The following is a 22,843-nucleotide window of genomic DNA, read 5'->3' as shown; positions in this document are numbered from 1 at the left end:
TTACAAAGAGAAAAGTTTCGCCTTCAACTGGGTATTTCTTTACCACTGGAGTCAACAAGCCTTGCTAAACTTGTTAGCGTTCCAGAAAGTTAGATCTTTTACGCAGATAGTTAGGGATGAGTTTTAGATATTTTATGCATCCTTAAGAGACAAGTGTTGTCATTGTTGCTTAACCAAATCCACAAATTTTGACAAAGTCCAGATGCTAGCCTTTGTACTTCAAAAAGCAGGCCTTCACCTCCTCCTCCTGCTGCTTTAGTGTCTTGATTTAGTGCTCTAGGGACTATTAACTAGCACTCAGTCATATGGCTTTCTTTAATAATACTCAGTTAGCTACACTCCTTTTCCACCACTTCTGATATTGCTCAAAACAAAACACAAAGCTAATTTGCCATCTAAAGGAATTAGGTGAAGAGGAAAATTTTATAAACAAAAGCCAAATGCTGTCAGATATATTTTATAGACAAAAACCCAATCCAGTATTCTAAGACTTGTTAAAAAAAACGACAGGCAGCCTTGTTTCAGATATAAGTTATTCTAACATTCTTTACAGTGCACAAACAAAATGCTGCATTTGTTTCGAGGTTTCTAGTCACACTTGGGCAAGGCACAAAAAGCATCTGGAATTCTAGCATCCTGATTTCACTTCAGCTGACTATTCACTTCCACTCATTTCCTCGGCTTTTTAGAAAGCAAACTAAGTAAGTAAAGAAAAGATGACAATCTGATCAAATGCAAAGATAACAAGAGTTAAGTTTACTACAGCATCTGAAAATATAGTTGAAGTGACTCTTAGCTATGCTTTAGGTACCTGAAGGACGAGTGTTCACCGTGGACTGGTAAGGTGATGGGAGGAGCTGGAGACTGGATGTACATCGACTGGCCAGAGGTCTGAGCACCTTTCCTGATTAGTTTTCCAGTGTTAGGATCATAAAGTCGGACTTCAGGACCGGGCTGAGACTTTGGATGGATGGGTGTTGGGTGAAACAGAGCTGTCTGAAATGTGCTGTGTGTATCAGGAAACGTGGCAGGGCTATTCTCTCTGTTGGATAAAGTTCAGAAAAAATTGTTTTACAAATTTAAATAAGCTATCTAAGCAGAACGTAAAAGACGAGCATTCCTTTTTTCTAAAGGAGGAAGGGGGGGTTGGTTTGGCAGATTTCTGAAGAAACATTTCTTCTCCTCCACCTCCATTAAAGTCTCACTGAATTTAAAACAAAAATGCAAAGACACAGACAATGTCATGTTTACATTATTTAAAAAATTATTAAATATGCCTTAAAAATTGTCTTAACTGAAATTGCTTCCAGGTAGTAACAACTGCACAACTAGAGTAGCACGATAATCTGCATATATGCAACAAAGAGAAAAGCATGCTATTGTATTACATCTTAGTATCTGCTCTCCAAATTGGCTCTAAGAGAAAATAAACAGACAGTATTAATTTGCAAGTCATCCAAACTCATTTGTTAAAATACTAAGCCACCTATGATCACCCTGCTGCATTTTAAAATATAATTTTAGAAGTATCAGCAGAAACATTCAGAGATCAGTCTGCAGGAATCACCATTATGGGATACTATCCAATTATGATGAAATGCCACCAAAAAAAAAAGGAAGCAAATTGAATCATTTAAAAACTCATCAAATAAAACAGCATGCTATGCACCATGAAACCAATGCTACAGGAAAAACAATTAAACTATATTGTAACAAATATTAGGAGTGCCACTAAACTAGAGGTTTTACCATATGCTTTCACGGATGTTTCTGAAGTAGTCTTCTAGCATTAATAATTAATGTCAACCAATTCCAAGTTTACTTATTCTTTTTTGCTATTCTTAAGCACATTTTATAGGCAAGTATTTTCTCAGAGTTCACCCCTTCTCTAGTTCAAAAAGTGCTTTGGACCAGTAATCATTTTTTGAAGCAGCTCCATTAAGGAGAAAATCTTTTCCAAAGAAATTGCGCATGGTGGGTTAATGAAGTAAAAGTATTTGCATTAAGATACATGTCTTACTGACTGAAGTTTGGGGGTGGGGTGAGGGAAAGTATGAAGTTAAGGTACGTTGTATTTGAAACACAGAAGTAGGAAAAATTATCATCATGTTTCAATAAAATGGAAGAGTAAATTAAGATAGGTAGAAAGACTAACATTCATCTAGACATCAAAAAATGATGCTTACAAGTCACTGTCCAGATTTCTACTGAGAACTTGGCATTATCAGGCCTACAAGGCAAATTAAACATTGCATACAAATATTCCAAAATTTGATTAAAAAAAAAGTCTGATAGCATTTTTAAAAACTTTAAAAGAAATGAGAATATAATTTTTAAAAGTATCATGGTCAATTCATAAGTAGGCTACAGCTCTTTCCTAAGTTTTAGGGATCCCGGGTCTCTACCTAGTCTCCCATTTGATAAGTGACGTCACTTCCACATGTTTCTACTTTTGGTGTCTTCGGAGTGTAAGAGGACTTACACATTCTGCCCTCAAAGGGCCAGCAACTTCTAAGAAGAAAGCAAATCTCTAGCCTACTCTGTCAATCACGCCAGTATCAGTTTAATACACAAACCCCAATACACTATACCTCTTCCTGTCCAAACACAGAAGGGAAGGTCCTCCGTTACGCTTGCAAGATGCTATTAATACGAGTCTATCCAAACAGATAACAAGTCAAGAAGCAGAAGCTGGCTCTACAGTATTTTGTCATGAGTTATTTTAGCCATGGCACCTTCCTAAAGGGGACTGTTCTTAATAGCCCTCTGACTTCCTCTGTGTTAACAAAGTTTTTGGTTGTCCCTTCTATTTGCCATCATCCTCGTGCACTGATTATTTTTAACCCTTTTTTTCAATAGTTTTTCTTATCATCCTAAAACCTCCTCCCACTACTTCCTTTCTTCCAGTTTTTGCTTCTATTTTCATGCCTTCCAATCCTTCTCAGATATTTCTGTCGTATTTTTCTGTTTCTCCTTTCCTCCTCACTACCAAGTCTCAGAAAAAAAAGGCCAGACTTTATCAATTTTTCACCTTGCGGGCGTGCGTACACTTTTTTCTTCATTTGGCAGCATGAATGATCCCATGCCTTGGTGGCATTCCCTGTGTTAGTTTGTGGATGAACTGACAAGGTCAACTGCTCCAGCTGAAAAACTTAACAGCAACAACTGCTAAAGAAAATACTGGTACCACAGGTTTCTCCTGATTCTGCTAGCTGCTGAACTGTCTCCCAATCCCATAAGAGTCTTCAACTTAAGCAGCATAGAAATGGACAAAAAGGGAGGGTTCTTTCATAAAATCTGTAAGCATTGCACACCATTCGGAATTGGTCAGAAACTGATGTTAGAGCTGCATTAAGAAATTAGCCTAATTGTATGAATAACCTGTTTTCATGGCCTCTACTTCCCCCAAGAAATTAGCCTAATTGTATGAATAACCTGTTTTCATGGCCTCTACTTCCCCCAAGAAATTAGCCTAATTGTATGAATAACCTGTTTTCATGGCCTCTACTTCCCCCAAGAAATTAGCCTAATTGTATGAATAACCTGTTTTCATGGCCTCTACTTCCCCGAGCTGCTCCTCAACCTTGTCCCAGCGTTCCAGGCAGCTCCAGAGCCAATCAGGGTTTACAACATGGAGGTCCTTGCAGTCCTGAGCTTGCCGTACTTTTTCCGTGCCTATTACAAAGTCAAACATAACATTACAGTGTTCCTAGAAACACTGAAGATAAACCAGCGTGTGCTTAAAACTAAGAACATTTTTTAATCCATCTTATATGAAAAAAAACCCAAACAGTTCTTCCCCAACCCAACAAAACAATAGCAACTGATAAAAGTGAGACTCTAAAGAAGATGTGATAACCTCAGTCTCAAGGTGGATGAAGGGATTTGTAACTTCCCAAAGCACTGGAACCATGGAAGTAGTCCACTAAAATTAATTAATGTGGAAAACCTCTACTTCTCCATGTTAACTAAACAAACAATACAAATGCACTTTTGTATTTCATCTCCACTTCTGTCTGTCAGAGTCTAATCAGCAGTGACTCTTCAGTGCCGTTAAAGCCTAATATAACTTATCAAACTACCTTTCTTATGGACAGTCCCCTGTACACACAGAATTCTACATTTTAACAGCCAGGCACCCACTCAACCTCCATTTGCCAGAAGTGAGGGCAAAGCAAACAAAGGTATTATTTTGGCACCCACTCAACCTCCATTTGCCAGAAGCGAGGGCAAAGCAAACAAAGGTACTATTTTGTGCCAAAGAGGAACAACAAATGTGAAGTTAAATGTGGCAGGCTAGCATAAAGTCCACATGAAATCATCAACAATGCAGTGTGCAAGTAACAGGTAATCTCAAATTCCATCTTCTGGAGAAGCCAGAACAAGAGAGAAATTCAGTAAAGTTGCTAAAAATCTTTGCCAAGAAGCATCAAAATCAGTAAGCAAAAATAAGCCAAGAAAAAAAAAAAGGTTGAAATTAACCTTGAAGTGCAGTCTGTCCCCAGAAACAGCTGACTGTCCAAATGTTTCATGAATGTATTTCTTCTATTTGATTGGAAAAATAAATTTTACCAATCATGGTACTTGTTTCGGTATTTATCAAAGAGATCTATGGAGGGACTGAACACGTGGAGACAGCACAAAATTGTATAATCTGCCAATAAGTCATTAAATATACACACAATAGAGAAAAACCCCATGGATTCTGACCTGATATATCTATGCTTGACACTTACATATGGTATTTTTACACTGCACAAATACCGGTGTATCTGGAACATGATAAAGGAGCTCTCATCAACCTGATGGTCTGTCTTATAGCTGAAAGCCATCACTCTTCCCTTTTGTTATATCCCTATTCCCTATTATAGAATTTCATCTTATTTACATATCAGTTAAAATGCTTATCAAGCCTAATCATTTGTCCATATTCTGTCTTGGTGTAGACATTTAAATACACTTAATATTGCACTGTATTTTTTTTTAGAAACGCAAAATAAATGGAGAACATCAAGAACTAAAGGCAGGAGTTTTATTAACCTAGATAAGAGGGCTGAGTTGTTAAGAGCTCTCCGAACTGAAGGTGAAGAATACATTTCAAACACTACCCTCTCCTGTTGAAGCCCATCAATTCTACACAAAGACCCTCGGGTTTCTTCCTGTAGATGCTTATATAAAAACACAATACTCCAGTCTAGTTTACCTTATTGACTAAAAAAAAGTTCCAAGTAAAATTTTTAATTTTTCAAAATTTATTTAAACTTTGAATTTATGATCCCATGCCTATTTTCACACATGTACCTTCAGGAATGAAGCCTCAAAAAAAAAAATAATTCAAGTTTCAGAACAATTCTGACAAGAAAGCAAGAACAGTAAATAAATATGATGGTTTCAACATAGCTCCCTGAAGTTTTATCTGCATGACTGTCATTTAACAACATGACTTGTTTCAATTAAGATTAAAGTCTTGAAGTACGCATACTTCTCCACATCATTTGAAGATGAAACACTTAATAGCAAATACCTAAAGACCTCTGTACAACCTGAACTAGAACCTACTAGGGTACACAGATCAACCGAAATGCACTTGAGGATTGACCTAACTAGTTAGACAGTTCAGTTCAGACTTCTGTAAATTCAAAAACGTAAATAAACAGAAAGGACAGGAGATCATTGTCCTTTACCAAAGTGCTGAAAGCTTCTGTTTCCCTACTTTTCTTCCCCCAAACCCAACAGAATACAGGAAAAGGGCTACCTTTTCCTCTATCTTTAGATACATTTTTTCTTGGATTTATATTAAGAAAAAAGTTCTGTGCACAAATACATTTTTTCTATTTTCAGCAGTAAATACAAGCAATTCCACAGTTCAGGATTTAAGAACTGTACAGTAAATGTAAAGTTTTTCTCCACACTAGTATCTTCGCAAATAAAAAAGTGTTAATTTAAGAATCCAAGATAAACACAAAAATGAGTATTTAAAGATAAAGCCCTTTCCAAACCACAAATTATTTAGAAGTGCCGTATTTTAAGTTTTGCCATGAAATAAAAACGAAACCACTGTCCAACGAAGAATCAATTAAAACAATTTTAGAACTCTAACCATGTTAATCCCAGCACACTCTTGCAGTTCAAGAGGTTTTAACTGGCTAAAAAGCAAAACTCTTTAAGAAGGGAGGTCAGTGCACCAAGATCATTCATACCCTGATACAAAAAATTCATTTTCCAATTAATCTTCAGTTACAAAAGTAATCAGCGACCCAGAGCACTTTCATGCAACCGTTACTGGAAGTGAGCCAGAGGGAGCTTCCACAGGAGGTATGATTATTTATATAACCTCAGTAGGAATTGTAGCAATACCTGCAGTTACAAACAGGTAACTATAAAGCTGCATTTAGTTTATATTCAGGGTATGTTTCAGAGGAAAGAAAGTAGAGGTTCTGAAGGACAATCAGATTAAGAGACTTGGGGGGGGGGGGGGGGGGAAAGGATTAATAAAAGTGAAAGACTTGGATTGGAAAATGTTTTCTTTTGAGAATAAAGGAGAAAAGCAACGACAACATAATAAGAACAGAGAGGGAAGATGACAGCTGTTATAAAGATGGTGCTGAAATCAGGTTCATAAGCATAGGATTTTCAGGGGAAAAAAGAAACAGGAGCAAGAAGTCCAGTGGAAGTTTAGATACTTGTGCCTGGTATTAGACACTGACTCAAATACCAAACATGACTAGCAATACTGTCCTGCACATAACAGCTCCGGAGCTGATGAAATACAACAAACAATACCATGTCATTTCACTAGTAAGCATACAAAACAGTTAACCAGAGCTGGTGGTAGTATTGGATAGATGGACTGCTTACAATATCCTGAAGAAAAGCTTATCTGATAGTGTAGTATATCCATTTGCCCTACGAAAAATATTGCTCTTCCTCTTGGATTTCATCAGTGGAAACCTGAACAAAACCATAAAACTGCACCTCATGTTAAACTTGTGAAGTTCTGCGAGAAGATGGCTTCCTCCAACTATTTTTAAAACCGATGTTTCTGCATTGATGATTTGTCAGGTGCTTCATCTTGCTGCCCGTTCCACACACATACACATTCTGCGTTCACGCGCATCTGATCGTTTCATACCGGATGTACGCTGAGGAGCTAAGTAAATCCTTCTTCTAGTCAACAGGATTGCGACAGAAGCCTTAAACATGAAAGCCGAAATGGCACTATTTTGTATGAAACTTATGATTCTGAAACAACAGATCCTAAAGGTGTAAGTCATTAACATAAAATTAAAGTTGGTGACATGAAGACCGGCGTAACCAAACCCACCCCCTGAGGGTCAAAGGCCTTACCTTTCTCACCTCTGCAACACCAAGGCTTTTTGCTTCCTCCTCGTTTCTAAAGCGCAGCTGCCTGTTGCACACTCCAGCATACTGAAAATCACATGCGGTCATACAACTGTGCCATCTCAGGGGCTGCCTTCTATTTCTAGCTGACGTCTTCACAAATCAAGATCTCACACATATGATGTTCTTAGAGCAAGATTTAGTGGAACATCAAATTTAACTGGGTAGGAGAAACAGTACTCGAATACTTGAATATTCTTGCCTTCTCCTCTCCCTTTCCCCAGCCTAACTTCCCCTTTTGGAAGGATGCTTATTAAGAAAAAACAGCAGAAAGGACTTTAATCCATCCAAGCAATAGTACTTCTGATGCAATTAGGAACATCTTAATCACCCAGCTGGGCTAAAAAACACTGTTTTTCTGGACTACTTTCTTTTGCATTATTGCCTCTGATCACCTTCCCCTACTTCAAATTCTAGTCTAAAATTGTTCCAAAAGTTAAGAAGGCACACAAGCCTTTCCACACGGAGCAGCTAGGGTCTAAATTCATCATATCTACCCTCTGATGGAAACAGGTTTAATATTGGAAAAATGTTATTTCCAAACCTGGGGAAGGGACTCATCAATGCTACTTTTGAACTTGCAAACAAAGGTTGAAAACACAAAAAAGCATCCTATTAATCTTGCCAATTTGTTACTAAAAAAAGTGACCAAAATCAAGAATGCAACAAAACTGCTGCGGCTGTTCTCCAGGACATACAGTTTCACTACAGCAGTTTATTTTGTCTTATCCAAAGTATGGAGCACACTATGCTCTTAAGCAACACAGATAAATGAGACCCAAGCCAAATATTTACGAAGATGAAGAAGAAACATTATCCTGCATATTTGGCTACTTTCACATTCCAAGCAGTGCAGTCCAACAGGGAGACCTGCAGGGCAAAAGGGTTCTGGAGGAGCGATGCCCACCCCATATGCATTTCAGGGAGTTTTGCTTTGGATTGACCAGGATTCTGCCCGGTCCTGTGGGTCAAATGCCTGCGAGCGCTCAGCTAATCGCGCTCTCCAATTCAATCTCACCCACGAGAAACCCAGCGTGCGTGCTCAAGTCTGTGCTAGGATGAACCAAAGTACATGATGGGGAGCGACCACCAGAATCACTCTCAAAACATTCTCCTGATTCCGATTCCAACATGCCAAAGTCAACATATCCGTATGACAGTTTGTAACCAGGTTGCCAGATATTGCTTGGAAAAATCTGATCACTAAAAGTTCATTTCTCTTCAGACCACTTATATAAATAAATCTTGATTTATGATCAAATCCTGAAGCTCTTCTCCAACAACATTAGCCCAAGACAAGTTGTACAGACCTCACTGTTTTGTCCTACAAGAATTAAGTGATCACGAAGTGGTGGTAGATGGGCTGTTCATAGGTTATGTCTAGAGTTCAGCTTTAACATTGCAGTCCGCTTCACCAGCAAAAGCAACAGGTTTACTTGGTCAGTGCCCGAGTTTAGAGCAGTGCTTAACTGGATTTTTTTTTTTTTTTTGAGAGACATGGCCCTTGAAAATCTTCTTCAGAAAAAACCCCAAACCACCTGTAGACACATCATAGCTATGTCTGGTGAAGACCTCACACCAAGTCATCAGACAGGCTCACAACTTTATCAGCTGGCAGCTTTCTCTTCTCTCTCAGTACCTCAGAGCCAGACTCAGGACTAAGCATATTTATTTTTTTTTTTAAGTAGGTAGATGAGAATGAATAAAAGGAGCCATAGTTCATAGTACAATTGGTATTCTAAGCAACCTGATATTTCATGATATTCAGCAAAATTTGACAGAAGTTAAGCCATCAAAAGTAAGGAAATTATTCCTATATAGCTTTCAAAGTACAGGAAAAGACACAGAATTAAATGTATTTTGAAAAAAGAAAAGAAAAATTCAGGGCCTAAACTGACATCACTAGAATAATTTTTAAATGACCAGCAAAAACTCAATACAAAAATCAACTACAGTATCTTTCATCTGTTCAGGAAGGAACGTAACAAGGTTTATAAAATAGTGTGGTAACTGCTTAGCCAAGTGTGCACACAGCTGTAACAACTCATCATCCAGTGAAGTTTACTGTTGCTTAAAGCAAACAGCAGATATTTCAAAAACTGAAGCAAGATTTACGCAGCCCATAGGTAAGAGGAAAGGACCATAGGGTAGCCTTTTCTCACTCACATTTATGAAAGCTGATTAGATGATACAAAGATCCCTGTGTTTTACAGTAATTCAAGTAGACAGCATTTTCCTCCCTATATAATCAACAAAAAAGCTAATTTTCTCCAAGAACAAGGATTTATTTATTTTCAGAATATCTGTGTCTGCAGAGAAACAAGGTGCCTATTTGCAAAGAGACAAGTATGTACAAAGAATAAAAGAAATTTAAATTATTTACTGCAATAGGCTGGCAAGGATGGTGTAAATACAATCTAAAATGGTATTCATCAGCTGTTCATTCCATATATCAAGCTATGATGTGGTCACTTCGCAGGGGGAAACCCCATCACTCCAAGACCTAGGGGATACTGTGTTTCACACTGACTTCTTCCCTTTTTATTTCCTCTGACAAATTCTTCCTTTGTCTTCAAAACTCAAAAGCTAACAGTAGTTACCCTCACCGTTGCTGCAGATAAAGTATATGTCATTTACCACAGCTCAGCTAATGCAAAATAAACACGTAAGTAACTTGCTTGTCTGAGTCCTAAGTCTGCACTTGCTGGTGGGGTCATCCAGAAACACTGAACAGACAGGTCTGTTTTAAAATCACCTTTTCACAAACACAATAAAAAAACATAAAAAGTAAAAAGAAGCAGAACAATATTGTCTAGTCTCATGTCTGACTTCTGAATAAAACGCAGAGGGACACGCTTTTGTTTGCCCCTTTCACCAGCAATTAGATAGCAAGCAGTGCTTCAGATGTTTGCCATGGGAGCCACAGATAAAATATTTCTATGGCTTACTGGCAGTAATAGAGACTTGTAAAATTTGCTTTCTAACCACAAGAATCAGTATGAAAATCGTGTTGACAGCTGAATTATCACAAATTCAGCTGTGACAGGATACAATTTATACCCTTAAAAATATCTGATTAAAATCCAGAGTTTCTCTCATGAAATTAAGATGATGCAGCATAACTATTCCATCTAACCAGAGGTAAGAAAATACAGTCTTCAGCTGAAAAAACCAAAAACCCATCACAAAACCCAAACCACAAACAATCCATGAGACTCTTACAAAAAAAGGTTTGAGAAATTTTTTTTCCCACTCTAAATCCCCCTATTTCACAGCCAGTCTTACAGAAATAATTGCTAAGTGATGATGAAAGATGACAATAGTCTTGCTCATTAGGCAAAAAAGACTGCCAAGTTACTTCTCTTGGAATTAGTGCAAGTCTTTTCTTACTAAAAGCAGGAGTAGCTTCTACATACTCACAATAAAGTTTTTTCATCCCAGCAGTTCAGCAGTAGTATTCTTGTGATGTCTTGTTTTAATTAGCAGGCAATATTTGAAAATATTTTAAGTATCAAGTGCAACACCAACATTACATGACTATTTTGAAGGAGAGTCTAGGACCTGACTAAAAGTCTGAAAAACATGAGCCACCCTGAAATTTATTTACTTTTTCAAAAGAACACCGATAATTAATTTAAAATGTGTTAATAAACTCACTTCAAATACTGTAAAAGCCCATTAATGTAATGTAATAAAAACCTAAAGTTAAATAGGTTTTGTACTAAGATCTACATTAGTGCATGATTCACTAAGAATGTGCAGGTAGTGAAGAATTTGCTTACAAAAGTAGAACACAAGGATGTGTATATGTATCTATATAAACATACAACCCGCCTCAAACTGCACATTCCAAAAACAAGCAAAAAAAAGCCTCAATTCTCATTATCATATGCTGTATACCTTAACATAAGGTTATTCAACATTTTTTCTGCTAGAGAAATGCATATGTTTGGGAGGGTCTGATTTACATTTATCCTATCAATTTTACCACATCACACAATAGTCGCATCCGATGTACAACTACATTTGGAAGCCATCTACTGCAAGTTAGACAAAGCAACTTTGAAATGAAGCACTTTAAGATTTGAAATTGGAAACACACAAAAGTTACATTGACAGCTATTATGTCTCTATTAAAGTATGACAAACTTTTCTAATTCTTTGCTGGTAAGAGTATGGCTATTCCTGCAGTTTTAAAAGAGCTGTTCAGCAACTCCAGTAAAACTACAGAGTCCCAAACTGATGCGTCCATGGATTGTAACACTTCCCATTCACTATTTCAACTATGACACCTTCACAAATCAGAATCCCAGATAACCTCAATGAAAATAATTACAGCCTCTTCTGGTTTTTCAGTTGTTTTTACTTAAATCCATATCTACATCAGGACACTCAATACAAATGTGCTACTTCACTGCAGGTCTACTGGTACAGTTTTTATTCTGATGCTACTTGACTAAGTCAATACTGCAGCCCCTTCTTGCTACAGCTAACTTTTATTAAACAGTTGGTAAGGCTAACTGTGCTTTTTGTCACTAGAACCGTACATTGAAGTAACTGTAAAGCGAAGTAAGTTTACACTGGCCTAGCAAATATACAGCCTTATTGTTATTTAAGCTAATAAATAAAAAAATAGCAGATCAGAATATCACAATATACTGATAAATAGGGTTTTAATCCATAGATTTTTTAACATCACTCATATTTAAAGGGGTAGAAATCAAGGAACTGCAACATTTTCCTTTTAGTCACTAAACATTGGAGGTTTTGTTATACTCTTCCTGTTGAGGAGGCAGTGATAAGTCAGCTGTATAAGAAATGGAACAAGGTATTTCTTAAGTCACACACACTTTAAGAAAAGTATACACATCTGTATTACAGCCAGTGAAAATATACTCCACTCTTTTATAATACAAGCCAATGAAACAAAGCTGCTTCTGATGCACTGAAAGCTTACATGAACAGCAGTCAAGAAAAAAATAATCCAATAAGTGGCAGATGTGAATTTCTTTCCTTAAGACATCTAACAATGTCCTAAAACCACCTAGAAGTTTTAGATGATCTAAAACATGCAGTTTTACTTTTGGATTTCATGGTTTTGATTATCAGATATTTAGATTCCATGCAACTTCAAAAGACCAACGAGGGAACCAAGGGTCAGGGTGCACACAAAAAATTTGTACTAGAAGCTAGTGGTGGCCTGTTAGCTCCTCTATGGCAGCTATGCAATGGTACGTTCCTATCCATTATAGCTACGTAAAACTAGGTAGCTTTGTGAAAGACACATATCAAAAGTCAGGCTAAGCTCTCTTACATCTCCCATGACAAAGATATACAGACTACACAGAGAGCAGTGACAGGATATCATCTGATTCTTAAGATAATTCGTTTGAATTCCATACAAAGTGAAACCGAACCATGAGAGGTGAAATTTGAGAAATCAAGAAAGAAAGCGTTGCTATAACTTCACAGAAGGATCACCATTAACTTTTCTCTGACACAAATGTTATAGTTACTATTCAACATCTTCAATAGTCAGACTCAGTATTGCCAACTCTTAACCAAGAAGTGAGACATGACACATTACATCAGAGGTTATTTAGCAAGTCCTCCTTTTAATAATAAAAAGCACACTTGATCAAAAAGCAGCATAAAAGCCTTTTTAAAAAAGCTATGTTGTTTCAGGAAGAACCTTCCCTTTAATTTTGATTCTAGTCTCATTTACATTAAAGCCTGCAGATTATACAAAAAACAACAGCTCAAGGCACAAATGAACTGTAACAGGAAAAAGGCTCATGGAAAACTCGAGTCTCATATACTTACCTGTCCTTGCTGCAATGAGATGCGTTGCTTTGTCAGGATCATCAGCACCCAGTACTAGATTCTTCACAATTTTAGCTCCAAGTGCTGTGGCATGATAATGTTCCCGTGTTTTCTCAATGGGGAAGTTTGTTGGGTAGAGTCCACTAAATATTATGGTTACATCTGCCAACACTTTACTTTTCAGTTCTGGTACTATTTTTCTGATGTCTGGAATTTCATCAATCTCTTTTTTCAGGTATTTATCATACTTTGTGTAATAATCAGTGTGAACTCGCACAAGGATCTCTTCGAGGTATATTAAATGGTCGTCATCATCTGTATCATCCTCCTCCTCTTCTTCCTCCATACTCTGGTCTAAGGACTCACCCATTGTAATTCCAGACTGTTCACTATTCTGAGACTCTGTTTCAGCTTCTTTCTTGTCTGCACACCCATTTCCTAAATCACAAAGGCTTTCCTGTTCACTTTCTTCTTGTGCTTCAGGATCAGTTTTGTCATGAATATTTTCACTAGGTAGAGATTGCATGTCCCCAGAATGGTTCACCAGACCATCCTTTTTCTCACTCACATCAGTGCAACTCCCTTTCTGCAAATTTTCATCCTGCAGAGGTTGTTTGGATTTCCTCCAGCTTCTCTTTTCCTCATTCTCACTATCTGATACAGAGGTAGATGACTTTCTGGTATCCAATCCACCATCACTTTCACTGTCACTAGACAGTTCAAAGTCCAAGTCGTTCGTTGTCTTGTCTTGGGTTTGCTGCTTCTCTACCACTGTTCTATCAACTTCTTCTGAAGAAATCTGAGACTCTCTTGTATTTATCAAATCATTAGTGACCTCACTGTCCATTTTGTGATCAGTGCTATCATTTAAGGAGTCCTGGGCATTAACTTTATCACTAGAGTTCAAACCCCCATCAGATGTTTCACTGCTTACAGAAGCACTTCCATTTGCAGTGCAAGTGTCCTTTGTAGCTTTCTTGAGACCATTGCTTTGTTCTTCTATACATGTAACATTCTTTATTTCTTCAGCATCTTTTGCTGATGTCACTGCTGAATCCAGTGCCTCTGTTTTTGTAGAGTGGTTTACTAAAACACAGGAAAGAAAGCAATTAGACACAAATATTTTCTCAGGTTGTTTCTTTTTTTTCAGCTTAATCAAAATTTTATTTTATTTTTCCTTAAACACATAGTTTACATATGCAGTTAGACTTCACTATGTTTAGAAGTGACAACTAGGCTTTTCAAAGTTGTTAAGATAACTTTACTTGTCAATGTTTACTAGAAAGAACTGGCAAACCTAACAAACTTAACTTTTGTGAAGAAGCTGTGTAAGCAGCTTTTTTTTTTAAAAAAAAAATCACACAGGTCATAAGTAATTATTTGTTAATGACGCAAACATTAAAGGATTCATCTTGTAGCATGAGTTTTACAATTACACCTCTGGACAACGAAACTATTGCAGAGAAGAAAAAAAAATAAAAAATATGGCAGAATTCACTTCAGAAGGTCCCCATCCAGAACTACAAGAACTTCCATTATAAACTTCCATTGCTTTCATATATTTCCTATTTTTCATAACCAACGTTTTAATAGTTGAAAAGATACACATGTTTTAGCAAGACAAAGATGCTGTTCGAGGTTCATTTGAGACTGCTGGAATGCAAGTGAAAGGGTAATAGACTGAAAGGCAGAAAAACAGTTTCAGGATCTGTCTTCAGATTTCTGCAGAAGATGACAGACAAAGAAACTGTAGACATCCAGAAATTTGCACACAGACATTCATCAGGAACACTAGATAAAGTCACCCTACTTTGTCTCTTTTGCGTGCACGTCCCTGCCCTGCAAGTAACCATACTAGTCAAGCGTAGAGGTCCTGCATCATAATGGCCTGATTCAGTTCAAGTACATTATTATTGCTTCCATATTGGACATCTCTAGCTCAATAGAGAGATGTCACATATATTGAACTTAAAAATACCCAACCAACCTTGGCTACACTGGAAAAAGCCCTGCAATTCTTTCTCAGACATAGTCTTTCAAATACATTTTGCCCCCAAATTAATACTAACATAGTGATGTGTATCTTCTAAATCCACTATTTGTATTACGCTGCTGTAACACAAGGTTCTCATGTCAAATGTCAGAACACCACATGCAATAGATGCTAAAAATCCCACACTAATTTTATTAGCATGATTTAGGCAGGGAGGCAAGCAGAGATCAAAACATTCATTGTCAGCAGTATGTTGAGACCAGAGTTTAACAAGCATTCCTCCAAAGTGGGGCAGGGAAGGGCACTGAAAAGGAGAAACCTACAGAGAAGAAAAAACAGCCTTGTTTTACACGGAGAGGGGAGGAGAGACACTGTCCTCCTTTACATGTTCTTGAACAATGTGGTGTATTGCCAAATCAGCTCTCCAGCCAGAAGAGTCAAAATGCTATTACTAGTACTCCACTTTTCCTGTCATCACCCACCTAAAGGAAAGCTATCAACAAGAATAGTCCAGTTTTACCAAGCTACTTGCATTTGTGCTGCAGGAGCACACTCTGTCAACTACAATGGTCTAGGATTGCTCATCTCAGCACAACAGCAATACTAGTTAGACCACCACAGTGACTTACATCAATCAAATAATTACCTTTCTTCTTCATTTGAATTTCTTTTGATCCAGGAGGCGCATTAATATCTCCTATCCCCTGAAAGTATACATATTTCTTCACAGTTATCAAATTGGGTGCAAACTTCCAAACATCCTCTCTGTCATCAATGATGCAAACCATGGAATCCCCACATGGGAAGAGATCTCTAAGAGACAAAACAGTTGAGAAAAATGAATCCAGTTTTAGAAATTAACACTATCAATGAAAGTAGTTTCTGTTGATGTTCTGGTTTATTATGAGCATGTCTGCAGGACACGCTTATATATGAACTTGCAAAAAAATTTAGCAATATTAAAATTACAGAATTTGAAATACAATATTTGAACTAACTAAAGTTGATAAAAAAGGAAACAGCTGTTTTAAAATCTTTATCCAAAAGTCTAGGAGCATGAATGAACAAACCTCTGCAAGAACAAAACATTACAACATTTTAGACTAGTTTTCACAGTTTATGTCAACAAACAGCTCAAAGCCAACTATCATATGATCAATACACTATCTATATATAAATAGGAAAAAGATACAAGAACAGTTTTTAAAGAGTAGACTCAAAGACAAAGGAAGCAAAAAGTACTATTACTTATATCACCTAGGAGGAGTAGGTAGAGTACTCAAGATATACACAGGCACATGAAAACAGAGAAAGAAAAGAAAAAAGCTTCTCATTTGCTACAGTCAGATGGGGAGGGGGCAATCATTTTTAATCTAGCTTTATGAAATGCTAAACATATCTGTCTTTTAGGAAAAAAATCATGGTTTTCTACTCTGAAAAAGATCAGAACCTGAATTTAGACTAGAACATGAATTCTAGATGACCTAATTTCAAGAAAGACTAGACAACAGAAGCTGCTAGAGGTATAGCACATTTGAAAGCCAGAACACTAGATATTCAAATATGAATTAACCTCAAACTGAGAATTTTGGTTTAATTAAAAAAAAACAAACACACCCCACAACATACAACTCATTATACAAGACCACAAGCCATAAAGTGGAAATTTGGTTAAGTTATTACAAGAATAAAAAGTATAAGTGAAAATATCATGCCATTACTTCACATTCTTACTGTTCTAGTACCACAGAACACATTAAGTAGATGAAATGCTGCAATGCCTAACATCTCTGTTTTAAATATCAACACCATCTCAATAAAAGTTAGATAAGGAAGGACTATAAACATGTTAATTCACTCCCTGTGTACTTTTTATTATATTTAGCATATTCTGTCTCTTTGCTGTTCTGTTTTGTTTAACGCGTAAGACCCATATACATACCTAAGATTCCCAGTTTTAGAAAATGGATCAATACATTCATCCCTTGACAATATCCGATGGGAAAAAAGCTTCTTTTCAGGGTCCAAAAATCCTTTTGAAAGAAGAAATTAAAAAGTAAATGTTCAAGATGTTTGTTCTTTGTTTATATTCTATATAATTCAGCTATTTTAATCTGTGCAACAGCAGCTTAACTAAGAGACAATTTTAAGGTAAGAGATATTACAGTGGGGAAAGGGTAAGCACAGTGGATCAATATTTGTAACCAATGCAGTGGGATTAACTTTAAAAAAAATCCCATCTCATTTCCTTTAACATAGCAAGAAAATTGAAATTAAATTTGTGACAGCCAAATCAATTAGGCTGAAAGAGATACAGCAAGTGATAGATACACATGATTTTTGCAACTTACATTTATCTCTCTACAGGTGATTCTTTAAAGCTAAATGCTCTCCTTAGCTCATTATGCCTAGGGACTGCACAGAAGTCTCACAAGAGTCGGCAATGTGCTGCAATACTTAAGCACAATGGGAAAGTTAAGGGACAGTTTTAGCCGGAGCTCTTGCATTTGTAGGTTTTAAGTTGTACCTCTAACAACTACTTTAATACACTTACATATAATGACTATATCCTAGGATTCCTGGAAATATGTAGGCCCAGTTGCAGTAACTTTTCTGACTGCACTCTTTAAAAAAAAAAAAAAAATAGGCAAACCAAAACCAGGAGAAGCTGTGCTAGCTGATCTTAAAGCAAGATAAAACGGCACTATTTAGGAAAAGGATGACTTAGGTGTACAAACACACATGCACATGCTTCTGAAGCTAGCCTCCAATAATGAAGGTCATCTTCATGAGCAGACGACAGCCATGTAATCGCTTAGAAAGAAACTAGCATTTTACATGCTAATCTGAATTTTTCATTTTACTGAATTTGTGTTGAAGTTAGCATCAACTTCTCATTACTCTTACAAATAATACAAGGCAGTCAATACTTATCCGGGAACAATTTTTTAGTTTTACTTTATTTTAAATGGTGGCCATCTTATTGTCAGAACCATAGTTCAAGACAACTACAGACTAAGGATCAACTTTAATTTTCTTTCAAGGAGCTTTGAGATTTGCACAGAACACATGTTCAACGCCTTTTAGAAGTCCAGCTCCCAGGAGTACGTTAAGCTGGGTCTTCAAAAACAGAGCATATAAATTCCGAAAAAGTTTTAAAAATCAGTCATCACTTCTGAAAAGTTGATCCAGTAAGTATTTAATATTAATATGTAACTGGAATAACTTAAAACCCATAAAAGCAAGAAAATTCCGAGTTAAGGACAGAGGTTCAACCTTAACTCACCCGACTATGCTTAAGAATTGCTGCAAACTCGTAGAATCATCCCCTGTAGTGAGACCCTTGCAGTACCTAGGCATAATGAATTGAGAGAATTAGCTACAAAGATTTATTGCCGTACACACAGATATTTTGACAAACTACATGAACTGTCATACAAGTTGCTGTTCTCCCCAACCAAATCCTCTTCTACTAATTATCTGAATACACAAGGACTCTCTACACTAAATCAGACAGGAGTGCACTGATTAAACGGTAAAATGACAGTGAGGCATTCAGTTGCAGCGTCGTCTAGCTAAAACGGTAAGAAAAGGGAAGTTGAACTAAGAAAGCCCAAACACAGAAACCCTGGCTGCCAGGGATTAGAGATGAGGTAGCGTTCTGGAGCTTTTCAATAATGCTTTGGTAAAGGCTTATTAATTTTAATACTTTTTTGCCCTTGATAATTCACTAAAAATACACTGAGTATACAGCTCACCAGATGCACCCACAAAGACAAAAGCCCATCTTAAGAGAATCTGGCTTTACAAAGCTAAGCTACTTCAACAGCAATATGGAAAACACCACTGGTCTTTTAAAGAAGTTCTTTACATGTCTTGAACTGTATGGTTTCTTTTGGATGTTGCCTAACTAACTAAATCAATATAAACAGACATAATCCTAATGTTTTCACATTTCAGGGAAATGGCAAATAACATTTCAGTTGTTATACGTAATTTGTTTTCTTCAGTAGTATGTTAATATCATCTTTAAATCTCTGAAAAGGCTATGTTGGCTATTCACTAACCTATGTAGCAATTCTACTCCATGCAAGAGCAAACAAGATGACTAGTGGCTAGATGACTTAAAAGTTAAAACATTAACTTTTGTATTTGGTTTATGATTGCAAATAGAACATAAATCTGAAGAAAAAAAAATTACATTAAAAATAAGTAGACACAGATATGCCCTCCAAGATAAAACTAACTAAAGGCAAAGATTTAACTTCTTTATTAAAAAAATAAAATTATTATACTGCTTTCAGTAACAAAAAGAACCGTGAAACCCTCGTTACGGAAAACTCTACTGCCTTCAAAATAAAAATATTTTCACAACCTACATATTGAAAGATGTGGAATTTTATGATACTACACTGTTTGGATATTAACCTTTAATAATGAAGCTGCAGGTTTCAAATTGATGATACCTTCCAAAGTATTGGTGGCTTTTTCTTTAAGAAAAGTCAATACAGATCACCAAAAAAAACCCCATCTGTTCAGATGATGTCACTTTTCTGTGGGGGCATTTCGTTGCAAGCTTTATGACTTCGGAGCAATGAAAAGGTCTCGTATAAACTCATTGCGTATACAGGAACTGTGAAAGCGTTTCTGTGATGTACCCTTAACTTTCTTCCATTTATTTATTTATTCCTATCCACTTCCCACCATCATGTCCTCAAAAACGATTATGGTCACAGTTTTGCTGCCTGAGTGTTGATAACGAATTTTTTTTTCTTAACAGAATTTTTTATTGGAGAAGTATCAGTTCGCACAAATCATTCCAGCAGAAGGATAAACGTTGATGAATTTCTCATTTTGTAAGCATGTTTAAAAAAAAAAACCAAAGCCTTCTGTAGAAGTCAAAATGATTGGAGACAAAGACTTGCTGCTTCAAATCAAAACTGAACTTCCATTCATTCTCATAAACTAGACAATGTGCCAAGTATGCCTCTAAGTAGCTTCTTAAACAAATCAAAGACACTATCATTATCCTTTGATTGCCATATTATGAGGGACTATTCATTAGACTTACCTAGCAGAGACTATTCCCCCCAGTTGTTTGTTTTCCAGTATCTCAGACTGGCTGTTTGCAGATACAGTCTTATCAAGCACTGTTACCTGATGTTAATAGACTTTCTTAGAAAACTGCACTTGCAAATAAGACTTGTAAAGTGAAGTTAAAAAACGATCACAAGATGCAATGTTCAAAAGTAACTAATTCATATTGGGCAAGTCTCAAATCTTAGAGATAGACTGAGTTAAATGGCAGTTCCTAGTAGAAGTGATGTTACAGTAGGATCCAACATGAATTTGAAGAAGTCCTTTAAAAAATGAATCTAAAACTGAATTTCTGAAGAATCAGGTCACCTCCAGTTCTACTTCAGGTCATACTTTAGAACCTGGAAAGAGCTGGTAACCCAATCTTTCAATAGCATTGGAGACCTTCAGACACCGGTGATTACATACATACACATATTCCATCAATTATTTATTGAAATACATACTGGAATATACTTGCTGTAACAAACCATACATATGAATGCCCTCAACTTAGTCCTACTTTCTAAATTCCACTATAAACCTTAAGAGTAATTTCACATTGCATTATTGTTGCCTAGTGACCTCTGAACTCAAAATTCACAGTGGCACTGATTTTTACAACCAGCATTTAAGCTGACTTCAGTATTAAACACACCAAACTTCTCTTATTCAGAGTAGGAAAAAAAAAATTTAGTAACAATTGGTCGAAATAATTATGCAGAAGAGACATACTACAGGAAGCTCTAGATTATAAAATACAAAACTCATCTTCATAAACGTACTACAAGATACCACTTTGTAAATATGTCAAACTAAGAAAGGGTTTAGGATAAATGACTTCAGCAGACATAAATGGTGTTTACAAAGATCAGCTAATCGCACTTAACAGCTGATAGGAGTCAGCTGGGATGAGAGAAAAGGACTGACAAGATGTCATCTGTTTGCAAAATGAGGAGAAAGCCTTCCAGGACATGGAAAGAGCAGCTCAGAGTTCAGATTTCACACAGAAATATAGGATGTATATAGAGGACCTAAGAAAACAAACTTTTTCGTAAGAAAAAGATTCCCTGCATATTATGACAAGTCCTTCCTTTATGTAACACAGAGATAAAGTATCAAACTGACAGCTCTCTATGAGAAATCATTTAACCAATACTGCCATCAAGTGTCCTCTGTATGTATTAGCTATATAATTCTCTGTTACTGATTCTTGGTTACACAGGTGACTATGACCAAAGGCTGTATCAACTGTTCCTCTATGCTAACACATTTCAGCTAAAACTATCGTCATCACTGTACAAGTAATCCACTTGTAGTTTGAATGCTTTTGATGAGGTTAGACAGCTTCAGGCAAAAATCCTGAAGACTGGGGACGTCATGAAGCAGCAATACCCTAATTTGCTCATTTGGTGGCTATTTCCTCTATGGAACACATGGAGCACCTCAAGTATGATGCCCAAAGAGGATTGTCACATTATAAGTATCAGTCTGTGCCAGCATGGGGACTGCAGGGCAATCCAAATTTTAGCTCAGAGATTAAAATAAGCAAACACAGGACCAAATCACACATCAAAAGGAGCTTAATCTACTGGGAAAACACTTAACACATCATGAGTTAACTACCTCTGCAACTCATTCTTCTCCCTGGCTCTCAAGCAGATTTGCTATATGTCTTCTGATCTTATTTAGTATACCTCTTCTGACCTTAGGCCACATGCAGATTTTGGTACATAGACCAAAGTGAGGAAGATTGACCACCCACTTTCTTACTACCAGGTATTTAGACCTACTGTATAAGAAAACCATTTCCCTTTTGCGACACAAGAAATAACCACAGTCTAAGAAGGCGAGCAGAGTACAAAAGTGTTAATGCATTAGTAGTACACAACATATAACCCAACAGTGAGACTGAAAAAGCTATAGGAAGAATCTTCAAATAGCTCAGGAAATAAATATTGAATAATGTAGAAACGTTCACTTGGATAGGGCAGGTCCTGAACTTTACTTCAAGGGGAATTAGTTGGAAATGACAAACAAGTATCACTTTCTGATTACAGAAGTCTCTTATATTTGTCATTACAAGCATCTTCCGTGGCTTATTTAACATGCATAAAGAATTCTCTAGTTACACAACTCTCTTCTGAACTGTTCTAGAGCTAGCTAGGATAGTCAGCTCTCTAACTATTTTGGAATCTTCCTTTCTTTGCCAAGAAGTGGAATCATTGGGATAGCGTTGCTTAAGGCACTCATGGCAACATGACACAAAAAAAGCAGATGTGAAAGACAACTTAAAAAAAAAAAGATAGGAGACATGGAACAGCAACAAGGACAATTTGACATGCTGAGTCATAACCTAAAACATTGTTAATTATATTGTCTTAGTCTGACAGACTTAATAAAGGAAAGTCTGAGGTGAAAATGCTATTCTGTCAAGGAAGACTCAAGACGGAGTGAAAGCCAATTTTACAGTTTAAACACATGGTCACACTTCTAACATGAATTTGACCTATATGCTTGCATAACGGGGTAGTTTCTTTTATGCTTCTT

The 22,843-nt window shown here is 36.6% G+C and overlaps 1 protein-coding gene across 1 annotated transcript in view; it reads right to left on the bottom strand.

Annotated features, from left to right (window-relative positions):
* CTDP1 (CTD (carboxy-terminal domain, RNA polymerase II, polypeptide A) phosphatase, subunit 1) overlaps positions 1 to 22,843 on the bottom strand; it is a gene marked incomplete at its 3' end in the record, with an annotated part of 36,079 nt that overhangs the window by 5,612 nt on the left and 7,624 nt on the right. Inside the window, exons 5-9 of the mRNA XM_009696980.1 lie at positions 17,160 to 17,250; positions 15,864 to 16,030; positions 13,225 to 14,310; positions 3,537 to 3,675; positions 812 to 1,054 (exon numbers count right to left, since the gene is read on the bottom strand). Of these exons, the coding sequence (XP_009695282.1) occupies positions 812 to 1,054; positions 3,537 to 3,675; positions 13,225 to 14,310; positions 15,864 to 16,030; positions 17,160 to 17,250 (1,726 nt within the window). The remainder of the gene's footprint in view (positions 1 to 811; positions 1,055 to 3,536; positions 3,676 to 13,224; positions 14,311 to 15,863; positions 16,031 to 17,159; positions 17,251 to 22,843) is intronic.

Source organism: Cariama cristata, unplaced genomic scaffold (assembly GCF_000690535.1).
Source record: "Cariama cristata isolate BGI_N322 unplaced genomic scaffold, ASM69053v1 scaffold16253, whole genome shotgun sequence".
Classification (NCBI taxonomy): Eukaryota; Metazoa; Chordata; class Aves; order Cariamiformes; family Cariamidae; genus Cariama; species Cariama cristata.
This window is presented reverse-complemented; position numbering and strand designations above follow the sequence as displayed.